This window comes from Pygocentrus nattereri, chromosome 18 (genome assembly GCF_015220715.1).
Source record: "Pygocentrus nattereri isolate fPygNat1 chromosome 18, fPygNat1.pri, whole genome shotgun sequence".
Lineage (NCBI taxonomy): Eukaryota > Metazoa > Chordata > Actinopteri > Characiformes > Serrasalmidae > Pygocentrus > Pygocentrus nattereri.
In genome coordinates this window covers 9015921-9041120 of record NC_051228.1, presented here as the reverse complement: position 1 = coordinate 9041120, position 25200 = coordinate 9015921, and the positions used below count along the sequence as shown (strand labels likewise).

General features: G+C 39.6%; 2 protein-coding genes across 3 annotated transcripts in view; one reads left to right on the top strand and one right to left on the bottom strand.

The window, feature by feature from the left end:
* bmpr1bb (bone morphogenetic protein receptor, type IBb) overlaps positions 1-25200 on the bottom strand; it is a 142096-nt gene that overhangs the window by 67520 nt on the left and 49376 nt on the right. The gene's annotated exons all lie outside the window — the stretch shown is intronic.
* On the top strand, positions 12307-23838 carry LOC119266047. Of its 2 annotated transcripts, XM_037547543.1 has the most exons (14): positions 12307-12388; positions 12957-13149; positions 13411-13524; positions 15947-16051; positions 16392-16505; positions 16843-16956; positions 17297-17410; positions 17749-17862; positions 18200-18312; positions 18649-18762; positions 19101-19213; positions 19690-19785; positions 23354-23445; positions 23533-23838. In XM_037547543.1, exons 1-10 carry the CDS (start codon positions 12342-12344, stop codon positions 18650-18652), a joined length of 1032 nt encoding a protein of 343 aa, XP_037403440.1. In that variant the 5' UTR covers positions 12307-12341; the 3' UTR covers positions 18653-18762; positions 19101-19213; positions 19690-19785; positions 23354-23445; positions 23533-23838. The 2 variants fall into 2 exon arrangements, with proteins under 2 accessions (XP_037403440.1, XP_037403441.1); XM_037547544.1 differs by lacking the exons at positions 18649-18762; positions 19101-19213.

Here is a 25200-nt window from a genome sequence, read left to right as displayed (position 1 = left end):
CTGCTGTGTCCTCCAGGGTTCACAGAAGATGTAATTATAGGAAGAAAGGGGTGGGGGGAGGTGGGCGGGGGTGTGTGTTTACAATTTCACACTTTTCCTAACAAGCAGTAATTGTGTGTATGCAGGGTGCGTGTGCAGGAATGTCTGAATGCAGCCAGGGTGCAGGAGGAGAGTTCACCCAAGACAAAAGTTTAGCCAACCGACAATGTGTTTTATGTCAAATTAGCACAGGAAAAACTTTGACCAGCTCTGTTCCAAGCCTCTGTTTTGGCTTTCCAAGAACGAGGGAATGATTTATGGATGCATGTGATATCAGAATGATATTGGTATCAGCAGATATTTGCATAAAAGTGTTATCGTATATAAAGTATTATTTCTAAATATTTAAGTATCAGCATCAATATCAGTATATCTACTCATCAGAAGATCTTCTTCTTCTTTTGGCTGCTCCCTTTAGGGGTCGCCACAGCGGATCATCTGCCTCCATCTTGCCCTATCCACTGCCTCCTCTACTTTCACACCAACCATCTCCATGTCCACCTTCACTACATCCATAAACCTTCTCTGAGGTCTACCTCTTCTTCTTCTACCCGGCAGCTCCATCTCCAACATTCTTTGCCCAATATATCCACTATTCCTCCTCAACACATGTCCAAACCATCTCAACCTGGCCTCTCTGGCTTTATCTCCACCTTCAGTAGATATGTAAATGAAAAGGTCAGATACTGGCATAGTTTGTATACTACAAAAACATGCAATGCAACATAAAAACAGTGCAAACCACACTACTGTTAATCTGCTTAGCTGGATGGCTGAATCAGGGATGTCTTCAGGGACATGAAATAAAAATAAAAAACACAGTAGTCTTCCAAACACCTCCAGTTGTCCAGCCCAGTCTGTAGTCCAGTTTGCTTTCAAAGCATCAGACAGAAAGGAATGGCCAGTCTTTTGGGATTAGCTTTAGTCTAACATGGACATCAGAGTGATTACTATGCCTCCCCTCATATCGCCTGAAGAGGTGCCTTACTTAATCAATGTTTTGGTCTCGGGGCCTTGTGCAGAAAACAAGCTGAGGACTTAAACGCTTATAATGTTTTACAAATACCAGCAGTGTCTGACAGTGGGATGAAAAAGTGTAAGACACTTGAGAGATTTGATGAAGCTGAAGTTGGCTTCTTATTCCAAATTCCCGGTCCACCTTAAACCTCGCAGCAGGTGTGCTTGTGCAGTTGCCAAAGTATAACTGATGCTCCATTTAAGCTGGAATGAAAAATGCAAACATAAAGCTGGTAAATAAGAAGCCAACTTCGGCCTAGAAGCAATTAAGACATCAAACAACACTTAGTGCTATTTTCAGCACGGATAGTGTTAGAAAGCAACACTGACATAAGTTTATTAACATGTTGTTCACCTTTGTTTTTTTACAATAAAGGTATTTCAGATTTACTGTAGTACTGTACTGTAGTTACTTAAGCATCTAAAATGGTTTTATTTGAAAATATATTGTGGAAATGAGATTTTTCTACAAACTATTCCTTCGCCAGGCAGACCAGGGCAGAGGGCTATGCTCTAGCTGAAGGCAGAAAGTCCACTCCATAGATGGGACAAGACAACAGGGACATTGTCTGCATTTTTCCAACAAATCCTCGCTCATTTTAATTCTAATTTTAATTAATTTTGTCTATGTGTGAGTGTAGGCATGTCAGTGTATGTGTGTCTGAGTGTATGTGTGTGTGTGTGCGTGTGTGTGTGTATGCCAGTCAGAGTCCTGCTGTCAGCACACAAACACAATGAGGGTACACAATTCCAGTCCCACAGCAGGTGTAGGGATCATCAGCCACGCTTGGCCTCCCAAATATAGTCCAGTCCCTGTTCACCCCATAGGCAGGCAGGCACACACACGCACACACACACATGCATACACACACACGCACACCCACACACACACAGTACATTGGCAATAGTATAGGACCTTATGTGCTCTTTAGTAGGTAAAATAAAAAAAATCTACTGCTTTTCAATAACCCAACACTGTTAATATGTTCCATCTGTTTCAGTGCAGACTGAAGTCCAGCTGCTCACACTCTGTATGTTGCTATGATTGCTCAAAAGCTTTTTAATGGCTTTTACCAAACAACACCTTCAGTATTGACAGTGCTCGCCAGAGAGAGATGAAAATCAAGCTCCACCCTTGCTTCAGATGTTTCTGCCCACCCTGCCACTGTGAGACATCAACACTATGGGTCTAAAAGGATGTGTAGCTGTCAAGACGCCATTACTGATAAAAGGAAATGGGTAAAAAAAAAGAACTACAACAAAATGGACAGATTAGGAGATTAGCAGTACGGTATTATAGACTAGCTCTGAATTTGTGATTTGGATTACTCCAAATTGCGAGAAACAGAAAATGCAACCAACTTCTAAGACTGAACTTTGGAGGTGTGGAATAATATCCCTGTAGATTTCTTTGAAATACTGAGAGCGAGTGGACATACTAAATATTAGTTGGTGAGGCTTCTGTGTAGTTTTCCATTAAATGCTTTCTGCCATTTTCCCAGAACAAAAACCTTGTATGAAATGAATGAAAGCTGGTCTCTGACTTCCGCACAGTATTGTGTTTATATATACTCTTAATACCTGGAACGTGCAGCCTCTGTTGCTCTCACCAAACGTCACTGATCCCCATGTTCATGTTCATGTGAACCCTGTGTCCACATGATGAATATAACGTTGAAAGTCATGAATACACAGTAATAAACTGTTTTGGCCACTCATATAACTATAACAAACTGTTTTAACTGGGAAATGTCAAAACAACGTCCCGAATGATATTAATTGACTGCCTCATAATCATAAGATTTCAAGGGCACCAGGGTTCATATTTGTATTAACCTCTATTCATATTTTTTATTAACCTCTACTGTGTTATTGTATTTTCATTAACCTCCTATTGTGTCTGTGGCTCATGTATCAGGCGCTGTGCTTCCGCACTTTTGCAGGAGGAAGTGAGGCAGGAAAGGAAAAACATACAGAGCTGGAAAGTAGTTTAAGAATCCAAGAGCTTAGAGTTTTGAGGGCAGTGATTTCCAGTGAACATGTAAGTGTACAAATAGGTGGGTTTGAGAATGAGTGAGAGAAGCGTGGGGGGCCTGGAGATAAAAGCATACACACGAGAGGCCTTGGTGCATTCTGCAGGTTAAAGGATCTAAAGCACGAACACACACACACACACACACACACACACACACACACACACACACACACACACACACACGCACACACAAAGGTAACAAAGCTCTTTAGAAAGCTCTTTCAGGATTTTTGCAGCAAGCCCTTGATGTATAGCTCCATGGTAGAGTGAAACATGAAGCAGAGATGCAGCTACTGTGTTCTTCGTCTGTGTTTGCCTTCAGTGAACAGGAGGAGACCCCCTTTCTCACCAAGGAGGTGCAGAAGAACCAGCAAACCTGTTTAAAGAGGGAATTCCACCGCTTTTGAAAGTCGTTCAGAACTTCGTGCGAGGGAGAACGTCTGACACCCGTGTTGAAAGCACATCAGCAGCTTCAAGCTGCTGTGAAATCCGGATCTCCATGTTAGCTGCTTTCCTCACAGAGTGCTGTGGTGCTCATCTACCAGGCCTGCTAGCCTCTCTTAGCGGTTGCTTGGTTGATTTAGTGATTTAGTTGGTTTAGTCTCTCTTAGCGGTGGGCTAGGGGTGTATAGCCCAGTGCAAGCCCCTGCATTTGAGATCTGGAAGTAAAACTGCATCCCTGTCCCTCATGGCCACATGGTGAGCAGTTAGATCCTATTGTTTTGAAGTAAATGTGTCTCAAAGTCTGAAAATCAGTGTTGAAAAGTGTCTATATAAAAAAATAAAGTGATTTCACTGATTTTATACTGTGGTTTTACTGTACTATTAATTAGCATATCCAGCACAAGCTGGCACCCACCTACATAAACAATATAGTATCCATGATAAAGCAAAGATCAATTTGATGCTCAACGTTAATGTATTCGGACCAGAACCAGCTGTTCTGAAACATCCCCGGTTTATAAACTACGATTAACTGGACATTATGGCTCCAGTAATAATAGCAGTATTCAGGACTGTGTGTGTGGGAGGTGAAGAAAGGAGAAGAAGGGAGGATAACATGGAAAAAAGAATAAAATGGTTTTTGTTTTTATGAGAATGTTCATTTCAGCACGTGGTTAAAGTGCAGGACCACCACCCTCCCTGTAAAGCTCACTCTCACACAGTTCACACTCTGGAGGAGCACTGAGCATCTCTTCTGATCACTCACCTGTGATTGTATGTGTGTGTGTGTGTGTGTGTGTGTGTGTGTGTGTGTGTGTGTGTGTGTGTGTGTTTATCATCTTCAGCGACACCCCAAAGCTTTGACCATCTGCCTCAACCTGTTTCTCCTAAGAGAACTCAGAGAGTAATACAGGATAGATAACTCAGAGATATACAGAATTCAGGTCAGTGAGAAAGAACATAGTGACCATAAAAGCAAGCGGACAGATACCGAGTTGGAATTAAAGATGGGCCTCCTGCTATTCAAACAGCCACATAGTCAAATGAGTAATATTTGAATATCAAAGAAAAACAATGATATTGTTAAGAATAAAAAAAAAATGCAGAGTTTAACATCCGTGTATCTAGGCTAAACAGTGATTCATATCTGTCTGCTTGGTTGATTTAGTGATTCATTTTTGTGCTTCAAGTCTATGTGATTTAACACATTACCAGGTAACCAGGAATTCTACTGACTTTTCCAAATATCTGTACAATTCAATTAACATGAAGTAAGTGATTTAATAAGAAATGGTCTATTGTAGATAAACCTACCAAGCCAAAACTGTTCACAGTGGTGGTGATATTACATATAATATTATATTAAAATGGTTGTGAACATACTGCCAGAAGCCTGAGATACTGCTGTATGATAGTTCTGAGATTAAAGCACATTCAAAGCAAAGCCGTACATGCAGGGTGCTATAAAGCAAACAGGCCCTAAAGAAAAGATTGCTTTAGATTTAATCCTATTATCCCATCTAACTAAATTAAAAATCCACTAGAAATTCAGACATCGCATGTGAGTTCAGAGGTCATTCTGGAAAGTAAATACACTGACTCTATTTACATCATGACCCCTGGTTCCTATCACCTCCACTATAAAGAATTCAGAGTCTGTAAATTTCTCTACAAATACCACGTCAAACCACACTGAATAACTTATATTTGCATCTCAATCGCTGAACTATGCAGAAAGTCTGAAACCTGCAAAGTCCTGACTTAGCATTAGACAGCTCATACTGTAGAAATAACTTCTTCATATATTTCAGTATATATATAAAATGGTAAATTGTGCAACAACACACATTTTCAGGATTCCCAATCCTTAAAAAGATTCTCTTCAGTAATCATTATTTTGGGTGTTAAATGTCTCAAGTCTACAGAATTACTGTATGTACTGTAATTAAAGGCGAGATGAGCTTATTTATCTTGTGTATTTTCATATACACTGTAGTTCAGAGTACACACTAAACAGCAATAGAAATATCACAGGACGAGTGAGTTTCTAGCGCAGGCTATCTTCTAAGTATTCTGGTGTTGTATGATCACAGGAAACTAAAAGCTGATGACACTGTGAGTAAAAAGTAATGCTGTTCGAACCGCCCCTATAATCAGCCTGCGGGACTATTTTTTTCCTCCTGCTAATGCTCTCCTAGTGTAGAGAGGATGGAGACAAAGTCCTACCACCCAGACCAAGGAAATGGTTTAGAGCAGGATGCCCAATACGATCGACCACTTGATCGCATAGTGCACGTTGGTAAATCATACCTCATTCACACAGGCTATTCAATTTCAATTTGACCCACTGTATCTCTGTATCCCTAAGATTTACAAGACAGAATATGGCTTCTCAGTGGAAGACCTAAAGACATAAATTAAACCTGTAAATAAAAAAAAAAAGGCTTAGGGTTATTTATATTTTGATGTAACTGACATACATAGTCTTGTGAGAAACTGTGTGTGTATTTGTAATGCTCAAGTGGAATCATTGTAAAATATATATATATATATATATATATATATATATATATATATATATATATATAAAATGTATATCCATATGGTTAGATATAGTTTTTTATGTAAGCTTTAGAATCTGGAATTTAGAAGCAGCACCAGAACTTCCACGTGAACTTAGCATTGTCCAAACTAGGCTTTAAGTAAAATGAACAAGGGCTCAGACATGCGTCTATTTGCATAACCACACCCATCCCTTGCTGCAATGTGAGCGTTGTTATTCACAGTAGAATGAGCACCATTCACGCTGAGCGCACACCTGTCTCTCGACCTTTCTCTTATCGCAAATTCCTTTTCCATGTTTGAGAATCTTCCGTCTGAATCGCAACAACAATAAATAATGCAGGGGAGATAAGCCTTGTTCTCACAAATGAGCCTGGCTGTTCTTGAGAGAGCAGATGGGCATACTAAAGTAGTGCTATCTTCTAAATGCACTGTGTGTGTGTGTGTGTGTGTGTGTGGATACACACTAGCCTCTCCTCTCCCACAAACCTGAGCCAGGCTGCGTTAGCAGAGCGGAACGCTCCGGAGCTGTGCGTGCTGCTCTACAGCCCTGCCCTACAGCACATCTGATACAGCTCACATACTCTTTCATCTGAGGCCTCTGTTCTTATGGAGGCCATGAGAAATGCTCCTCGGCCATTTCATTCACAAACGCACACTATCCCCTTTCTGACGTGCTGACCACATGGCCACTGCCCAACTGATCTGAAGGACATAAGCACTACAATATGTTCTGAGATGTCTGAGATTAACTCTTAGAAGTCACAACTATCCAAGCAATAACAACAGCCATGTTGCAATATGCTCATTTCACAAATCTGGTGCTAAATCAGATTCATTTGAGTGGGAAAGAGTGCAGCAACACGAAGGAGGAATTTGCTCCTGGTAGCAATTAATTTGGTTTTGTTTTGAGTTCATCTGCGTAAACTATAACCCTGCAAAAACCCGGGAAGCGTAAGCCAGTATTAAACACGAGGGTGAGCTGAGCAATTCATTACGCCACTATGTTATTATTTTATTACACCTAAATAATTATTCTGTGTCTGGTGTTCGGTCTGTGGGACCCATTTTCAGTGTTTACCAAATGAAAAAACGAAGCAATTTATTATTATTTCCATCTCAGATTCCTTGGCCTTTGCTCATTTTCTGAGAAGAACATATAAAATATATAACATATATAAAATAACCCATTTTCAGTGCCTCCACTCTGTTCACCCCTCCCCCCCCACATTTATATTACACATGTGGTGTTGTGGTGAACCCACAGGGAAGAAAAGTGAGGAGGTGCTGTGTCCTTCACTCTGTTCTCCTCCTACATGGCCTGCTGTTAGTGTGTGTGTGTGTGTGTGTGTGTGTGTGTGTGTGTGTGTGTGTGTGTGTGTGTTTGAGGGTGGACAACATGGACAGGCTGCTGACTGGCAACAGCTGCTAAAGCGGAACCCTACGCTGGCCACTTGTGATACTTTAAACATTTGGTATTTTTACAGCGATTGTTATGGCTATATTAATAAAAAAAAAAAACAATAATGTGGTGGGTCCACCTGACCATTGAGCGACAAAAACTAATGCCAAAATAATGGTTAAACTTAAGCTTAGACGGACTACAGTCTGTAACTGTAGAACTACAAAGTGCAGCTATACAGTAAGTGAAGCTGATAAAATGGACAATGAGCAGAGAAACAAGGAGGTGGTCATGATGTTATGCTTGACTGGTGTAAGTGAAATGCTTTGATTAAAATAACTCAATTTAAAGCTTATAGTTTTTAAAGAAAAATACTGGATCAGTCCTGGCCAATACTCCAGGGCAATACATCTCCGCTACACACAATGTTAGTTTTAACAGTGTACGGGACAGACTTACTAACAAGCACTGTCACAAACTCTAATTTGGTAGTAAAAGTGGCTGCTGTGATTAACTAAACAAGCTTTCAGAACCCATAATATATAATATTATAATATATAATAATATATTATATTGCTCCTCCTGCATAGGTGTTTCACTACTATAAGCAGAGGAGATGATCATGACGAAGCACTACTGTGATGAATATGATGAATACTGACTGTATTCCTGTGAAAAGCACGTCTTATTTTTTCCCTTTGATGTATCTGCATTTGTTGGTGCTCAGAAATAAATAAGAGTGTTTTCAAACACATTTATTTATTTTGGATGGGAAACACCTTCAATGCTACACTATTCTTAATGTGATGAAGGAAACTTACTTACATTGGGTTCATTTTACAACACTCATCAACACTCCTAAGTGTCTTAGGAGTGCCTAAATAATCATTTGACAGCATTTTAAAAAGCACATATTAAAAACCGGCTTTGCACTACTGCTAAATTGGCTTTTGCACCACTAAAGCCACTCATCACTATCAGTACTTTAATACTTCATGCATATCGTAAGAGATTATTCAAGCACAAAACTCAAGTTCAGTTGATCCTTCTGGTCAAAAATGGAAATGTGTGTTGAAACAGGTCAAAATAATGACTTCTTTTCAAAATGTTCAAATTACGTCAAAATAATTACACTTTTCTGTGCAGAATCACTTTTTATTCTCACTAATTCAAAATCAAGAGAAAATAAATATTACTAATTAATTTGAGTTTGAACCAGAATTGGAGACCAAAACAGGTGGAAAAAGAAGCTCCTGTGCTTCCATCTTGACAGCTTGAGAGCCAAACAGCTGTTATATCGCGCTGTTCATATGTTCATTACGAAGATGCAGCTGTGTTCTCTGTATGGAAACTCGAAGTAGATAACCTAACGCACTAGCCGACCCCTTCGGCGCAAAGTGTGGGTAGACTGTCTGTAATTAGTGCCTCTCTTAGTAAAAGTTACATAAGTTTTCCTTAACAAAAGTTGAGAGAATCAAGACCAATTTAGCCAAGATTTAGACTTAAGCTCAGTGTGGATCAACTTCAGGATGGGTTAATATGTGTATTTGTGTGTGTGAGTGTGGGCCGATGCACGTGTGGCAGCTGATTTGAAAGTAAAAGCTTCTGGAGTTCAATCTGAATGACTCTGCCCGCTGACCGCCTCGAGACTAGTTTCTCTAATTAGGGAGAAAAAAAGAGGTTCCGGTTCAGTCAGAACAGGTGAGAATGAACAGAAGAAAGCTCAAGCTGTGCTCCATTCAATGTGAATGCATAGCTGAGAGTGATCAGAAAAAAAAACACGTCATACTCCACTGAATGTGAGGAGCGGACAGAAGGGGCTTAACAAGCACTTTACAAAATCAATATAGGGTGAAGTGCTTGAGGCAGAACATGCGTACACAATTGTCTGATACCATTTAAGACATGTAACACCATCATCTTCACAGCAACAGAAACAGACATGCAGATGGAACACTGCTATGAAAAAAGGGAAACGGCTAAATGTTGAATGGGAATTTCCATTAAGCTCCGGGTTGCAAAAATCTATTATTTTCTATGAATAATTTCGTGGCACTTTTATATAATCGCTACTACATACAATATGGCTTGAGCTCCCAGACTCAATGGAAAAGGATCAACTTGTGGTGCAAAACATTTTCTTGCATTTTCTTCAGCATTTAACAGCAAAAAGCAACCAATTATAGGGCTTGACTGGAGAAAATTCATCAGACGCGACCGACAGTGAATATATGCACTGCAAAAAAATGGGATCTTGTCAATTAAACTGCTAAATCTAGTCAATATACAGTATCTAATATTTCTCATTTTGAGACTGTTGTAAGCTTACTAAAGCAATAAGCCACAAAAAGGCGCACGTTACTGCGATATCACGGGAAGGAACATCCCTGTGATAAAACTGCAGTAATGCACAGCCTCAAGTGGAGGCTGTTTTATTCCTTTTATATACCGGCAGCCAACATAAAATATGATAAAATACACGACTTTTCAGAAAAGTATTTAAATTATTAATAATAAAACTCAATATAAACAAGTATTCTGCCACAAATTGTAGTTCCTTTAGAGTACGGTATCATTGCTAACAATATGATAACACAGCACTGTTTAATGCAAATTACCACCAAATTACCACCATGAGTCTTATTTAACGCCAATCCAACAGCGATCCTGTTCTCGTCCTGGGGCTGAATGTCAAATGGCTCCCTGCTCCCTACTTAAGAGTTTAAATACTGGATCCTGCAGCCCAACAGAGAAAAATACAGCTTAGAAATAGTCATTTGGGACACATCCACACTCGATAAATGATGCACTATTTGGCTGTGGAGGCTATAATTTCTGAACTTTCATAGGCAGCACACTATTTCAGGAGTACAGAACCGTTGGATTCAGCCTTGGTTTGACACGACTTCTGACTGAAACAGACATTTGAATTTCATTCATTCAAGTGACATTTTTAGACTTTTATTCTGCCGTTGTACAGTTAATCATACTGTAAGTGCCTGTGATATGAATGATGGAGCTGTTACATTGTCATACATTGTCAGAAATTGTCAGCTTCTAGTTAAGAACATATGTTGTCAGCCCCTCAGTTTAAACAAAAAAACGGGTTCCTACTTCATCGATAGATTCATGGTCCATGCGAGCAGAACGAGAGTCAGAGATGATTCCACTAACAGCACAAAGGTTTGTTCCTGCCGAGGCAGAGTGATGCACAGTTCAGTTGTTGAGAGGTGGTCATATTGTGTGTGTATTTCAGGGATTTTACCACAGCTTTGTATGTTTTTAGGACTGTTTTATAATAGAAAATTATAATTATTATTGCTTGCTGTAAGAAATGTGCTAAAACATTTTGTCTGGTTTGTCAGTAACACAACACACTGCAACGTTTATCACAAACATTACGGCCAGACAGGAGTTTTCAGAAGTGTGTTCTCTGCAGGAACAAGTAGATGAGCTGTGATGACACGCTGCTTTCACTTATGTGCCGTGGCTCAGGCTGGTGGAGTCTCAGTGAAAGTATAACTGAGAAATGGACTGTAAATCCATGCAAATTGCAACTGAAATGATAACAGTCACTGAGCAAAAGTTCAACGTAGTGACGGGAGCTTCTTTAAGCCCCACATCCCACAAGTCATTATATGGATTCTCATTACACAACAGTGTATTCATAACAATGACTGTATCTAGAGCCTGCAGGTTGTATATTAGTTAGACAAGCGCATGATAGGCTAAACTAGGCTAAACAGCCAAACTAGTTTCTAACTGAAAATACACATATCTATTTCAAGGTAGAAGAACAACATTTAATTCCAATGTATAAAGTCGTATGCAAAAGCTTGAACACTCTGACAAATATATGTGTGTGTGTGTGTGTGTGTGTGTGTGTGTGTGTGTGTGTGTGTTTGTAAACCTTATAATATGGGGACTTCGACCAGTAAGCACACCAATAAAGTGGGGACTTGTGTCATTGTGGGGACCAAAAATCGAGTCCCCACGAAGTTAACCATTGCAGCATGTCTATTTCGTTGAGCTGAACCTACCCCCTTAAAATCTCAAAAGTCCCCAGCATGAACACAAACTCGAAAAACAGTGTGCGAGTGTTTAGCGGGAACTGCTCAAAGTGTGTACACGCCCCCTGTGGCCAAAGACTGTAAAAACAAGTGCGGACGCACACTTGATCACGTGGTACAGCAATGCTGAACTCTGATTGGTTGAAACGGGAAGCAATCATTGGAACTGTGAGCCAATGAGGTACCACCTTAATCAGGGCCGCAGTTTCCCAGTCAGTAGTGAGAAGCCGAGCTAGCCCAGCGTGCGAGCTGTGTGAGTTAAGTTTCCCGTTTTAGCCGCTCCGTGTTTTACTAATCGAGCTGTGTTTGTATATAAACCCCGAGTCCTGCGGTGAATGCAGGAGTTTAGTTTAAACAGCGCTGGGTTCTCGTTAATTGGCTAGTGCTAGTTAGCTGGTTGTTAGCGCTCAGCCCTGCAGGGCCTTTAAACAGTTAAAGCGCCGGGCATAGCGAGGCCTTCAGACCCGCTGCGGGGGCTCGGTCCGGGAGATGAGGAGGAAGAGCCCGACAAACGACGCTGTTTTCCACGTCGCGGCCGGCCGCGACAGAGCGGGGCTGGAGGTGAAGCACATCAGTTCATTTAAAGGTGAGCAGAGCAGGTCAGTCAGCTGGACTGGACCCCCGCGCGGGCGGTCGGTGTCAGCGCGGTCTGTGGTTCTGAATTTAGGCAGGGGGGTGTTCGCCGTGACGGGCTTGGCGAGGGGAGAGTTCGTGCTGGTGTACAGAGGAGACCTGATCAGCGCGGAGGAGACGGCGCGTTTATCACGGCGCCATGAACGCCTTCATGTTCGACTTCCTCTGGCACGGAAAGTTCTGGACGTGAGTAACATTTCCCTTCTTCTCTGGGCCGGGAGGTTAACTGGGGGGTGGGGGGGGTTTCAGTCGCGGCGCTCCGCGCTCCGGGCCGCGCGGAGACGTGGGCGGTAGACTGGTGTTAGATGGGCTTTAAACGCTTCGCTGCTGTGACGCATTAATATTTAAACCTTCAGAAATCGAACAGGTTTCTGCCGTTAGCGCCGCGCGTTTTCGCAGCGACATCGTTTTGTTTACAGACGCGTTCGCCTTTGATTCACTCTTTGATCGCCCCGCCCCCGCCGATAACCGCCCCCCCCCCGTTTCTATTTCACAGTATATTATGTTCTTTAACTGAACGCGCTGATCAGCCCAGGCTGTAGACCCGTACTGAGCACAGGTGCTTCAGAGGTAGAAGGAAATTGTGAATAGTCTAGTAATGATAATATAATAATATGAGCAAAATGACACTGACACTGTTATGAAGTGAAATAATTGTGAATAATGTAATTTTTGCTTTTATTGGACTTTAATTTTACAACTATACAACTAAAATATGACCTTCAATAACTGACTTCTGTTTGTTCAAATCCAGTATTGATGCTGCAAGGGACGATGGCAGTCTTGGAAGACTGGTTAATGATGACCACATTAACCCCAACTGTAAAATGAAGAGACTCATCGTGGAGGGAAGGCCACATTTGTGCCTGTTTGCTTTAAGAGACATCACACCTGGAGAGGAGATTACGTATAATTATGGAGATGGTGATTGTCCGTGGAGGAGTGAAGTAAGAATGTCACTTCTTGTACCAGTAGTGGATAATTAGATGCCAAACAGTGAATATATTTTTAAGACATCATATCCATAATGTAAATGGAGGCTTGAAAGGAAAGGATACTGTTAATCTGAGTTTATGTAAACTATATAGAGATGATCAGAACAGTGCCAGTCAGTTACAGCATGGTACGGCTCACGTGTTGCGTGCTGTTTCCATAGCAGGATTTCCCTTTTATTTTGTGTTTAATAATGACTGTTGTGTCCATTTTAGGTGATAAAAAGTGGAATGGAAGCGGACAACAATCATCTGGAGTCAGAAGGTGCCTCTGGAGATGATCAGCACTGCATCAAGCCTTCGCAGCACAAATCTGCTTTTGGCGTCCAGGTAAGCAAACTGCTCAAATTCAAGCGTGTTCACACAGGTGATGCTAAGTCTGCACAATGTGTAATGTAGTCAACCAGTACCAGGAGAGTCTGGCTGCAGGCCTTCAGAGAGATGCAGTATCAGCCCCAGTGACGTCATGCACTCTCTGCCACAACAGCAGAAACAGCCCAACGGCACGTTTCATCACTTAATCCATTTTTTGTTCATAACATGGCTAGAGAGTTTTTAATGTACCTCCCTGTTGGGAAAAAAAAATCATAGAACCCTTTAAAAGAGTCTATTGGTTCTTGGTGGTTTTCAGTAGTCACTAAAGGTGTTCTCTGTTTTTCTGATGGGCTGATATCACAGTGTAAAGGATTCTGATCGTTTAATCAGGTCTTCTGGGATTAATCCAGGTACATTTGATTGTTTCCTAAAGCCCTCTAATGGCAACCATAAAGCTAGTTCCCATTAGACATAAAACTTGGTGGTTTTGCCTTCCTACCAGCCCTGCAAACACAGTTACATTGTGACTGCGTCCTGTTTTGGTACCATGGCGTCATGTGCTTGGTGCTCTCTACGTTGTCACAACATTGAAATGTAATTTCTCAGAAAGTTATGACGACATTGACAACTTTCTAGTAAGTTGTGACGACGTTGATGAGAAGGCGAAAGTAATCAATACTACATTGTACGTTGTCACAACCTCCTAGAATCCTTAATACGTTGTATTTTAATCAATATTTCAGTTTTTGATGCCTGGTTGTAATCGTCAGCATGGCATTCATGAGTTTCAGCAGTAGTCTGTTTGTTGCTGTAAATAAACCCAACGTTCTTGTCTTATCATTGTGGCAGATTTTATTTTAAAAGTTTCCATATTTAATTACCCTATTATAAGTATGGCAGCGTTATTATATATTCAGTGTAACTCTTATTGCCCAGCAGCACGCGTTTTGCTGTTTTTCCTCATAAAACCCACAAAAACACTGTGGCAGAGTGTGTACTGACGTCAGTAGCCACGTTTACATGCAGCCTGATAGTCCATTAATCCGACTAATAGCTCAATCGGAATAGAATACGTCCATGTAAACGCCTCAATCGGAATAGACTAAGCCGATTGAGTCTATTCGGAATACAATTTCTATCCGATTGAACGAGGTGGGTAAACCTCTAAATAATCCATTAAATAGAAGAATAACAGCCATGTACCACGCCTGAATCCGATTACACTCCAATCAGAATGTGTAAGAATGCTCTGCGCATGCGCGGCGTGCATAGTGAGAGTTTATACATGGCAGAGCAGAGCAGAAACTGGTCTGCAGAGGAGACGAAGTTCATGCTCTGATCTTTAAAAGACGGTGGTGGGACGGACGTCCAGCTTATGTATCTTGGAGCACGTCGTCTTCCTCTCGGCCTTCTTTAATAAGGACACGTTTTCCTGAGTCTGAAGTCATTTGAAAGCAGTTAAAAACACAATCACTGCTCACTGCTGCTCATCTCACTCTGACTGGACCTCACGTGATATTTACTCTAAACGCTACACCACGCATTTTGCATCGGGTTACTTGTAGTGAGCATTTAAATGAAGATTTTCATCAGATTGTTGAATAGAGTGAGCATAAACACCTCAGTCTGAATCTGTAAACTGTATTCAGTCGGATTGGCAAAAATCTTTGCATGTAAACGTAGCCATTATTAGGCTGCTGGTGCATGTCAGGCTGAGAGTGAATGTCTGTTCATATACCTCAGTTATGGCGTTTATGCACTGCTGCTCCTTAAACCTGCTTGGCATGTATTAATCCCTTCTGCTTTTCACGTGGACTATGCACATCTACCTCATCGCCTTCAGAGATGCTCTTCCTTGATCACACTGCATTTGCTAACCTGTTGAGCTTCTCTCATGCAGACTATGCTCGGCTGACCCATCCATCTCATGATGCTGCACCATTTGCTGTTTGTTTTCTAAACCTAATTTCATTTACTCCTTACTAGGGTTATCTCAGGACTTCTACAAGGTGCCTTCTCTCACGGTGCCTTTTTCGGCACCAGTATCTACAGTAGCAAACTCTTTCACTGCTGTCAGTTTACTGCTCTTGGCCTGCTGAGCCATTGGCTTTAGACTTAGATTCTGTAAAGCTGCCATGCAATATTTTGTAAAATTGCATTCAGTGTCCAACCAGTGCCATCTTTGTGTTTCCAATCTTGCAACCTTTGGCTTGTAACTTGTAGCAACCTCCTCTTCAGGTGGGTATGGGATCATGGAAAGCTCATTATTAGCTTAATTGTGGTGTGGAGGGAGTTATTTGGAGTAAAACAGAAGTCATCTAGCGTAAACAGCTTTCTTTCCCTATTTTGTGTTCTGTGTTCCTTATTTTACACTATATTGAATGCAGGCTTTGAACTAGCAAAATGGGTTTATTGGTAATTGTTTTGTCTGTTTCAGATGAAAAAAAATGCCGGCAGTAATCGTCTGGAGTCAGAGGTTGCCTCTGAAGACGATCAGCATCGCACTCAGCATTCACAGCTTGAGTCTACTTTCTGTAGCGAGGTATAAAACTGCTTATTTCCTTATATTTTTTACACGGTAAACGTCAAGTCCCCACAATGTACACTGTGATTTACCAGTGTTGGCAAAAGATTAGTTTCAAATGACAAGTGGTGCCCTTCCCCCACTGAGTCCCCACACTGTCTTAAAAAGTGAAGGTTTTACACAAAGTCCTCAGAAGACATGCATATTAAAATACTATCATTTTAATCTAGAAATATTTCTTTTTTGGTGTGTTTAGCCTAAAAATACTTTCTACAACTTGACAGTGTTCAGTTTAGTTATAATGTGTAAACATTGCTTTTACATTTGGGCTTATTGGTAGTTGTTTTGTCTATTTCAGATGACAAAAAATGGAATGGAAAAAGACAGTAATCGTCTGGAGTCAGAGGTTGCATCTAGAGACGATCAGCATTGCACTCAGCATTCACAGCTTGAGTCTACTTTCCTCAACCAGGTATGAAACTGCTTATTTTCATACGTTTTTTACATAGTAAACGTCAAGTCCCCACAATGTACACTGTAGTCTGCTAGTGCTGGCAAAAGATTTTCCATTGACTAGTGGTGCCCTTCCCCCACTGAGTCCCCACATTGTCTTTGAAGGTGAAGGTTTTACACAAAGTCCTCACAAGGCATGTAGTGTAAAATATTATAATTTTAATCTAGAAATATGTCTTTTTTGGTGTGTTTAGCCTCAAAATACTTTCTACAACTTGACCTTGTTCAGTTTAGTTATAATGTGTAAACATTGCTTTTACTTTTGGGCTTATTGGTAGTTGTTTTGTCTATTTCAGATGACAAAAAATGGAATGGAAAAAGACAGTAATCGTCTGGAGTCAGAGGTTGCCTCTGGAGACGATCAGCACTGCACTCAGCATTCACAGCTTGAGTCTACTTTCCTCAACCAGGTATGAAACTGCTTATTTTCATACGTTTTTTACATAGTAAACGTCAAGTCCCCACAATGTACACTGTAGTCTGCTAGTGCTGGCAAAAGATTTTCCATTGACTAGTGGTGCCCTTCCCCCACTGAGTCCCCACATTGTCTTTGAAGGTGAAGGTTTTACACAAAAACGTCCTCACAAGGAATGTAGTGTAAAATATTATAATTTTAATCTAGAAATATGTCTTTTTTGGTGTGTTTAGCCTCAAAATACTTTCTACAACTTGACCTTGTTCAGTTTAGTTATAATGTGTAAACATTGCTTTTACTTTTGGGCTTATTGGTAGTTGTTTTGTCTATTTCAGATGACAAAAAATGGAATGGAAAAAGACAGTAATCGTCTGGAGTCAGAGGTTGCCTCTGGAGACGATCAGCACTGCACTCAGCATTCACAGCTTGAGTCTACTTTCCTCAACCAGGTATGAAACTGCTTATTTTCATACGTTTTTTACATGGTAAACGTCAAGTCCCCACAATGTACACTTTAGTCTGCTAGTGCTGGCAAAAGATTTTCCATTGACTAGTGGTGCCCTTCCCCCACTGAGTCCCCACATTGTCTTTGAAGGTGAAGGTTTTACACAAAGTCCTCACAAGGCATGTAGTGTAAAATATTATAATTTTAATCTAGAAATATGTCTTTTTTTGGTGTGTTTAGCCTCAAAATACTTTCTACAACTTGACCTTGTTCAGTTTAGTTATAATGTGTAAACATTGCTTTTACTTTTGGGCTTATTGGTAGTTGTTTTGTCTATTTCAGATGACAAAAAATGGAATGGAAAAAGACAGTAATCATCTGGAGTCAGAGGTTGCATCTAGAGACGATCAGCATTGCACTCAGCATTCACAGCTTGAGTCTACTTTCCTCAACCAGGTATGAAACTGCTTATTTTCATACGTTTTTTACATAGTAAACGTCAAGTCCCCACAATGTACACTTTAGTCTGCTAGTGCTGGCAAAAGATTTTCCATTGACTAGTGGTGCCCTTCCCCCACTGAGTCCCCACATTGTCTTTGAAGGGGAAGGTTTTACACAAAGTCCTCACAAGGCATGTAGTGTAAAATATTATAATTTTAATCTAGAAATATGTCTTTTTTGGTGTGTTTAGCCTCAAAATACTTTCTACAACTTGACAGTGTTCAGTTTAGTTATAATGTGTAAACATTGCTTTTACTTTTGGGCTTATTGGTAGTTGTTTTGTCTATTTCAGATGACAAAAAATGGAATGGAAAAGACAGTAATCGTCTGGAGTCAGAGGTTGCATCTAGAGACGATCAGCATTGCACACAGCATTCACAGCTTGAGTCTACTTTCCCCAACCAGGTATGAAACTGCTTATTTTCATATGTTTTTTACATGGTAAACATCAAGTCCCCACAATGTACACTGTAGTCTGCTAGTGCTGGCAAAAGATTTTCCATTGACTAGTGGTGCCCTTCCCCCACTGAGTCCCCACATTGTCTTTGAAGGTGAAGGTTTTACACAAAGTCCTCACAAGGCATGTAGTGTAAAATATTATAATTTTAATCTAGAAATATGTCTTTTTTTTGGTGTGTTTAGCCTCAAAATACTTTCTACAACTTGACCTTGTTCAGTTTAGTTATAATGTGTAAACATTGCTTTTACTTTTGAGCTTATTGGTAGTTTTGTCTATTTCAGATGACAAAAAATGGAATGGAAAAAGACAGTAATCATCTGGAGTCAGAGGTTGCATCTAGAGACGATCAGCATTGCACTCAGCATTCACAGCTTGAGTCTACTTTCCTCAACCAGGTATGAAACTGCTTATTTTCATACGTTTTTTACATAGTAAACGTCAAGTCCCCACAATGTACACTTTAGTCTGCTAGTGCTGGCAAAAGATTTTCCATTGACTAGTGGTGCCCTTCCCCCACTGAGTCCCCACATTGTCTTTGAAGGTGAAGGTTTTACACAAAGTCCTCACAAGGCATGTAGTGTAAAATATTATAATTTTAATCTAGAAATATGTCTTTTTTTGGTGTGTTTAGCCTCAAAATACTTTCTACAACTTGACAGTGTTCAGTTTAGTTATAATGTGTAAACATTGCTTTTACTTTTGGGCTTATTGGTAGTTGTTTTGTCTATTTCAGATGACAAAAAATGGAATGGAAAAGACAGTAATCGTCTGGAGTCAGAGGTTGCATCTAGAGACGATCAGCATTGCACACAGCATTCACAGCTTGAGTCTACTTTCCCCAACCAGGTATGAAACTGCTTATTTTCATACGTTTTTTACATGGTAAACATCAAGTCCCCACAATGTACACTGTAGTCTACCAATGTTGGCAAAAGATTAATTTCAAATGACAAGTGGTGCCTATTATTTAAATGAAAGCTTTGCACAAAATTCCAACAAAACACTTAATTTAAAATATTTTTCTTTTTATATAAAAAAAAAAAAAAAAAAAAAAATATATATATATATATATATATATATATATATATATATATATATATATATATATATATATATATATATATATCTCTAATATATATATATATATATATATATATATATATATATTAGAGAGAGATAGATTTTTTTTTTTTTTTTTTTTCGACCTGGTGTTAGTTTGCTAAAACACTTGCACTGTTGGGCTTAATTGTGAGTTGTGTGTGTTTTGGTTTTTTTTTTTTTTTTTTTTTTTTTTTTTTTTTTTTTTTTTTTTTTTCCCCAAGGTGACAACAATTGTAATGCAAGAACATAGTCATCATCTGGAATCTGATCTTACTTGTGGAGATGCTCAGCAGCAGAGGTCTGCATTCTTAGTTCAGGTAACAAAATGCTTTTAATATTTTTGTACTTTTATAAAACATGCACAATTCACTCTTCCGAATATAAAATAGCTAAAGTATACAGCAGTGTTCACATGGAAGCTATGTTATTTTTTTTATTGCTTCATGATGCCTGCTCTATCAGTAGTGTTTATAGCAGTGATGATGAGTATGTCCCTGGGTCTTCAGATAGTAGCTCAGATGAAAGTTCCTGCAGTCGTATGATTTCAGTTTCTAAAACAAAAGCCAAGACAACAATGAAAAGATGTAGTTCACACAGTCCTAGCAGTGGTCAGTCCAGTGCTGCTGCCACCAATGAATCTGAAGTTGTACCTGACCAGTCAAGCCCTGAAATTGTACCTGACTAGTCAAGCTCTGTTTTGGTGTATATAAAACTGAACACAAATTAAAATGATAAATCTACTATATACCTTGCGTTGAAGCCATTTGGTAGAGCCACCTTAACAATTTCAGTTTTCAGTCTTATTGCATAGGTCTGTATAATCACCCTAAAGCAGAGGTCACTAATAGGTGGACTGTAGTCCAAGTCTGGACCCAAAGGCTGTTCCATGCTGACCTGGACCTATAACCGATAAATTCTGGATAATTATTTAATTACGACAGGGTGGTCCTATTTTAATCGGGGTATCATTTCTAGTCATTATGGTACCGTTTTAGCGGCCCAGGAAACTCACAGACCAATCGCATGCTTTGTAAATATCACGCGTGACACTACTCAGCCAATCAGATCTGTGCATTACAATGAGCGCAGAGACTCGACGGAGTCTCCATTCGACTCCACTCGGGAGGGACGAGGCAAGAGCAGTCAGAGAAGAAAGTGAGTCAAAGGGAATTTATTTCATATGATGTGATCTGAAAAGAAAACTGACAATAAATGTTGAAATATCACTGAACTGTACTTTTTGATTTGACATTCAGTTATGGACTACATAAGGTATTGATATTCCTATTAGGCTACTTCAGTAAACAGCATATGGCACTGAATCATAATGGAAGTTATGGTGTTCTGGACCTTTGCTTGATTTTTGGTAACTGAACCTTATTGAATTTTAATTAAACGCCCCTGCCCTAAAGGTCAAATTTGGCCTTTGGCCAACTGGCTAAAATGATGCAAGATATTGTATTTGTTCAGTATGCATCCCTTAGCCTATACTTTTCAATAACCATGTTAAGGTGTTGTTTGGGGTGGGTTTTTTGTGTTCATAATGTAATTTTTACCAGGAGACGTACTCATTAGTAGTTATTTCATATAGAGGCACAGTTATACTGCAAACACTTTGAAACACATTTAAAACGCATTGACCACATTTCTAAAAAATACGGCAACTTCCAAAATCAGGACAAAAAATAAGTCAATGTTTTCCTGTTTAATAGATGTAAGGAAAAGAGACTGCTTGGTGTAAGATCTTTAGCACATATTAGCCCCCTATATTATTGTTAAGTGCTGTCGAATTGTTTCCAACCCCTGGAGACCATATTGATGGTGTTTCTCCAGAATATCCTGGTCTTCTGTTTGGGTGTTCTGGCTTTCTAATGGCCTTGTTCATTGTTCCTCGCATTGTATCTTCTTGCTTGCCCTCCACTTCCCAACTCTTCCAAGCATCATTGTCTTTTCCAATGGTTCTTCTCACAATATTCCCAAATCCCAAAGAGTGTGTCAGTTTATTTTCTGGACTTGGAATGAGAAATTGAGGCTTGATTTGATCAAGAGCCCATTGGTTTGTTTCCTTTGTTCCCTCAAAAGACTTTGCCAGCAGTTCAAATGCATCAGTATTTCCCACCTTTTTTTATTGACCAGTTTTCATATCCATAAAGAACCACAGAGATGACCACAGTCTGGACAGTTCTGATCTTTACGTGGAGAGATGGATTTTTGCATTTGAAAGTCTTTTCCAGTTCAATTTTGACTGCTGGGTCCTTTGTTGTTAATCAGTTAAAGTTGGCAAATGCTGTCCATCTCTTTGGCATCTTCTCCATCAGTGCTACAGTTAGTGCTCTTTCATATTGTCCTAACCTTAGTCCTATTCAGCTGAAGTCCCATCTTTTCACTCTGTTCTTTAATCTTCCTTATAAGGGCCTTTAGGTCTTCTTGATTTTCTGCTGCAAGTGTCGTGTCATCCGCATATCGAAGGTTATTGATGTCTTCCACTGGTCTTGAATCCTCAATCATTTTCCTCCAGTCCTGCGTCTCATTAAATGTTCAGCATACAGGTTGAACAGGTAAGGTGACACAGTATAGCTTTGACTAACCCCTTTGCCAGTGTAGAACCATTCTGTTTGTCGGTTCTCTGTCCAGACTGTAGGAGGTTTCTCAGTAGAATGATGACATGTTCTTGTATTCCCATCTTCCTGAGGAATAAATTGCATAATTGCATAATTTTGTGTGGTCAACACAAAGACTTTGTTGTAGTCAAAGAAGTACATGAAGTCCTTGATGATCTTGGCTTTTTCCATAATCTAGCAAACATCAAGAAGGGTTTTGTTGATTGATCTTTATTTTCGTCAGTCCTGTCCATTGAACTTCCCTTGGTATACCAACTAGACATTGATATTTATTTCTGAGTGTACATATATTCTAGAAAACAAACCTTGTTTTTCCATGTTTGTCATGATGTTGTTTTAGTTACTTCAAGAAGGTATTAATGAAGATATCATTGTACAACTATTTCCCTCCTTCTGATTTCTGACTATGGTATTTCAGTTACCAGCAGGATAACTTATTTACAGATCTTGTCAATTTTATCCTCAGCTTCATAATAAAACTTTTTCATTTCTTCTTTATTAGCATCTGTTGTTGGGGAGTAAACTTAAATGAATGCATTGTTGAATGGTTATGCATGAAATCTGATTGACATCAGTCATTCACAGAATTGCATCCAATAATGGTCTTGTTGACATCCTTGTTGACAATAAATGCCACTCCATTTCTTCTTTGTTGTTCATGGCCTGAGTCGTAGACAGTGTGTTTTTTCCAGCTTGCCATGATTCCTGCTTCAAACATTCCAAGTTTGTAGCTTTGAATTCTTATTTTCTCGCTCATTAGCTAAAGCAAAAATCTTTGACCAAGCTGTGTCATGCAAGCAAAGTGTACTCCGAGGAATCCTCAGCTCTTACTCAGTAATAGTTGAGTGCACGTTAATACCAAACTTTTTGTTGTTCCTGTCCATGTGATTTTCTTGATAGATTATACAGAAGTGGTTTACCATTTGGCTTCTTCTGCACAGTTGAACTGATGTCATTGCCATTGTCACCTGTGTGATAATACACCTTTGACATTGTCCTATATATTTAGGCTGCCCAGTGTAGGTGGAACTTTGCAGCCACCTAGCAGCACCCTAAGAACCAAATATCAAGACCACATCAATGACATAGCAGCACTCTAGCAATCATGTAGGACTTATCACAGCAATCACTCTGCATTTTCATCAGAAAATGCAATTTTATAGTATTATTATTATTATTATTATTATTATTATTATTATTAGGACATGTCTTTAGCTATTTAAAATATTTTCAAAAAGAGTGTGTTTGGTTTGGGTTTATGTAGATCCTGGAGCAGAACCGGACTTACACAGCAAGCTCAGGAGACCTTGGCTGAGCAAGTCATAGAACCAACCAGTACCACATCAGTTCCCAAAGGTATTGTCTGATAAATAAACATGATGGCAAACTTTTATGACATTGAAAAAACATTGTTTTGACTAAACATGCTCTGCATTTACTCAGGTGTAAAGATGGTTAAGAGAAAGAAATGGGAGACCAGTGAAGTGAAAGCAGTTGAAAAACATCTGAACAGGTTCATTAAAACTTGCACAGTGCCAAGAAAAAAGATTGAGTCCTGTATAAAAGTTGACCCTGCTGCATTCAAAGACCGACATTGGTTAACGGTAAAGTTCTTTGTAAAGAACAGAATCACTGCATTTTAAAGGAAAATGTAAACCAGAGCAAATGTCATTTGCAGTCTTTGTTTTTTTCTGTTCATTGATAAAGTGCTAAAAAAAGTTTTATTTCATTTTTCAGTTTATTTTGTCAATCTTTAAAAAATGGTTCTTCAAGGGTTCTTTAGTAAAAACAGTGAAAGAGCTATTTGCATGCCTAAATGTTTCTTCACATGGTGAAATGGTTTTTCAATTTGGAGAATGTGTTGTATATGGATCTACTAATGAACCATTTTGAAAATGGTTCTGTATAGCACCACAAAGAGTTCTGTTACAAGCTTGATATCAGCACAATTGAAGAACTATATAGAACCATTTTCAAGTTCCTTTATAGAACCATATGCAACACAGTCTGAATAACCAGTTACCATGAATCATAGGTCTATATAGAATCACTGTCTTTACCAAAGTTCTCTTGAAAAAACATATTTTTGGTGTTTTTTTTTTCCATACGTGCTATTATTTGACTGGCAGCTTACGTTTTTTGGTATTGCTTGTGATTCGCTTTACATTTAAGAAGCAGTCATTAATTATTTGTGCATAAATACTGCATCACAAATGGCAAACAACTGGTTTAAAAAGAAACAAATAAAAGACCTGTTATTAATGTGTCTACATCAGTTGTCTTGTGTTACAAATATACATTATAGGTGCATTTCAACTGTTCATAATATTTGTCCCCAGATTGTTCACAAGTACCTACATTGTACAAAATACCAGAAAGTTGTGTGTGTGTATCTGCTGGTCCCCACATGCTTTGAATACCAGAAATTGTCCCCAGAATGTAGGAAAATGTCACATTGCTTTAATAATGTATTTTCTTTATTTTGAAGTGACAGCCGTTTTAAGAACGCCAGTTGAAACATGAATCTGTCTTTCGTTTGCTCCTAAAGCCTTTAGAAAGGCGAGTCCCCACAATGTAGCTTCCAGCTTGTAGTCCCCAAAAAACGCTTAGACAAGTATGTGTGTGTGTGTGTGTGTGTGTGTGGAGATGCACAATAAGCAAAATTAATTAGAAAAATCAGCAAAACATTTGGTATTTTATGCTTTATACCTGGCGACCTGTCCAGGGTCTGTCCTGCCTTTCGCCCAATGACAGCTGGGATAGGCTCCAGCACCCCCCGCGACCCAGAAGGAGAAGCGGCTTAGAAGATGTGGCTGGGACAGCCATATGCGGGTCAGGGTTGCCCCATTTCAGCCCCTCACATCTGCCTTGAATCACAGAGCAGTTTGTGCATAATTGAGGTGCAGCAGAGTGGAAATGAGCGGACAATGATAATTACAGATGTGAAAGTGCCTCATTCTGGAACTTCCTGTCACTGGAGGAATCTCTGCATGGTACGTCTAGTGTGGAGTCTCTTGTTTTTGTAAACAGTTTAATGTTTAATCCAGGCTACTTCATTAACGGCACACCTCAAATGTGACGAAGTACATCAAAAATGTGGGAAGGAATGAG

Bases quoted from the DNA above. Each gene is read 5' to 3' on its own strand.
- LOC119266047 (XM_037547544.1), top strand. From the start codon at position 12,342: ATGAACGCCTTCATGTTCGACTTCCTCTGGCACGGAAAGTTCTGGAC. The intron at 16,052-16,391 runs GTATAAAACTGC...TGTCTATTTCAG, and splicing joins AGTCTACTTTCTGTAGCGAG to ATGACAAAAAATGGAATGGA. The intron at 16,506-16,842 runs GTATGAAACTGC...TGTCTATTTCAG, and splicing joins AGTCTACTTTCCTCAACCAG to ATGACAAAAAATGGAATGGA.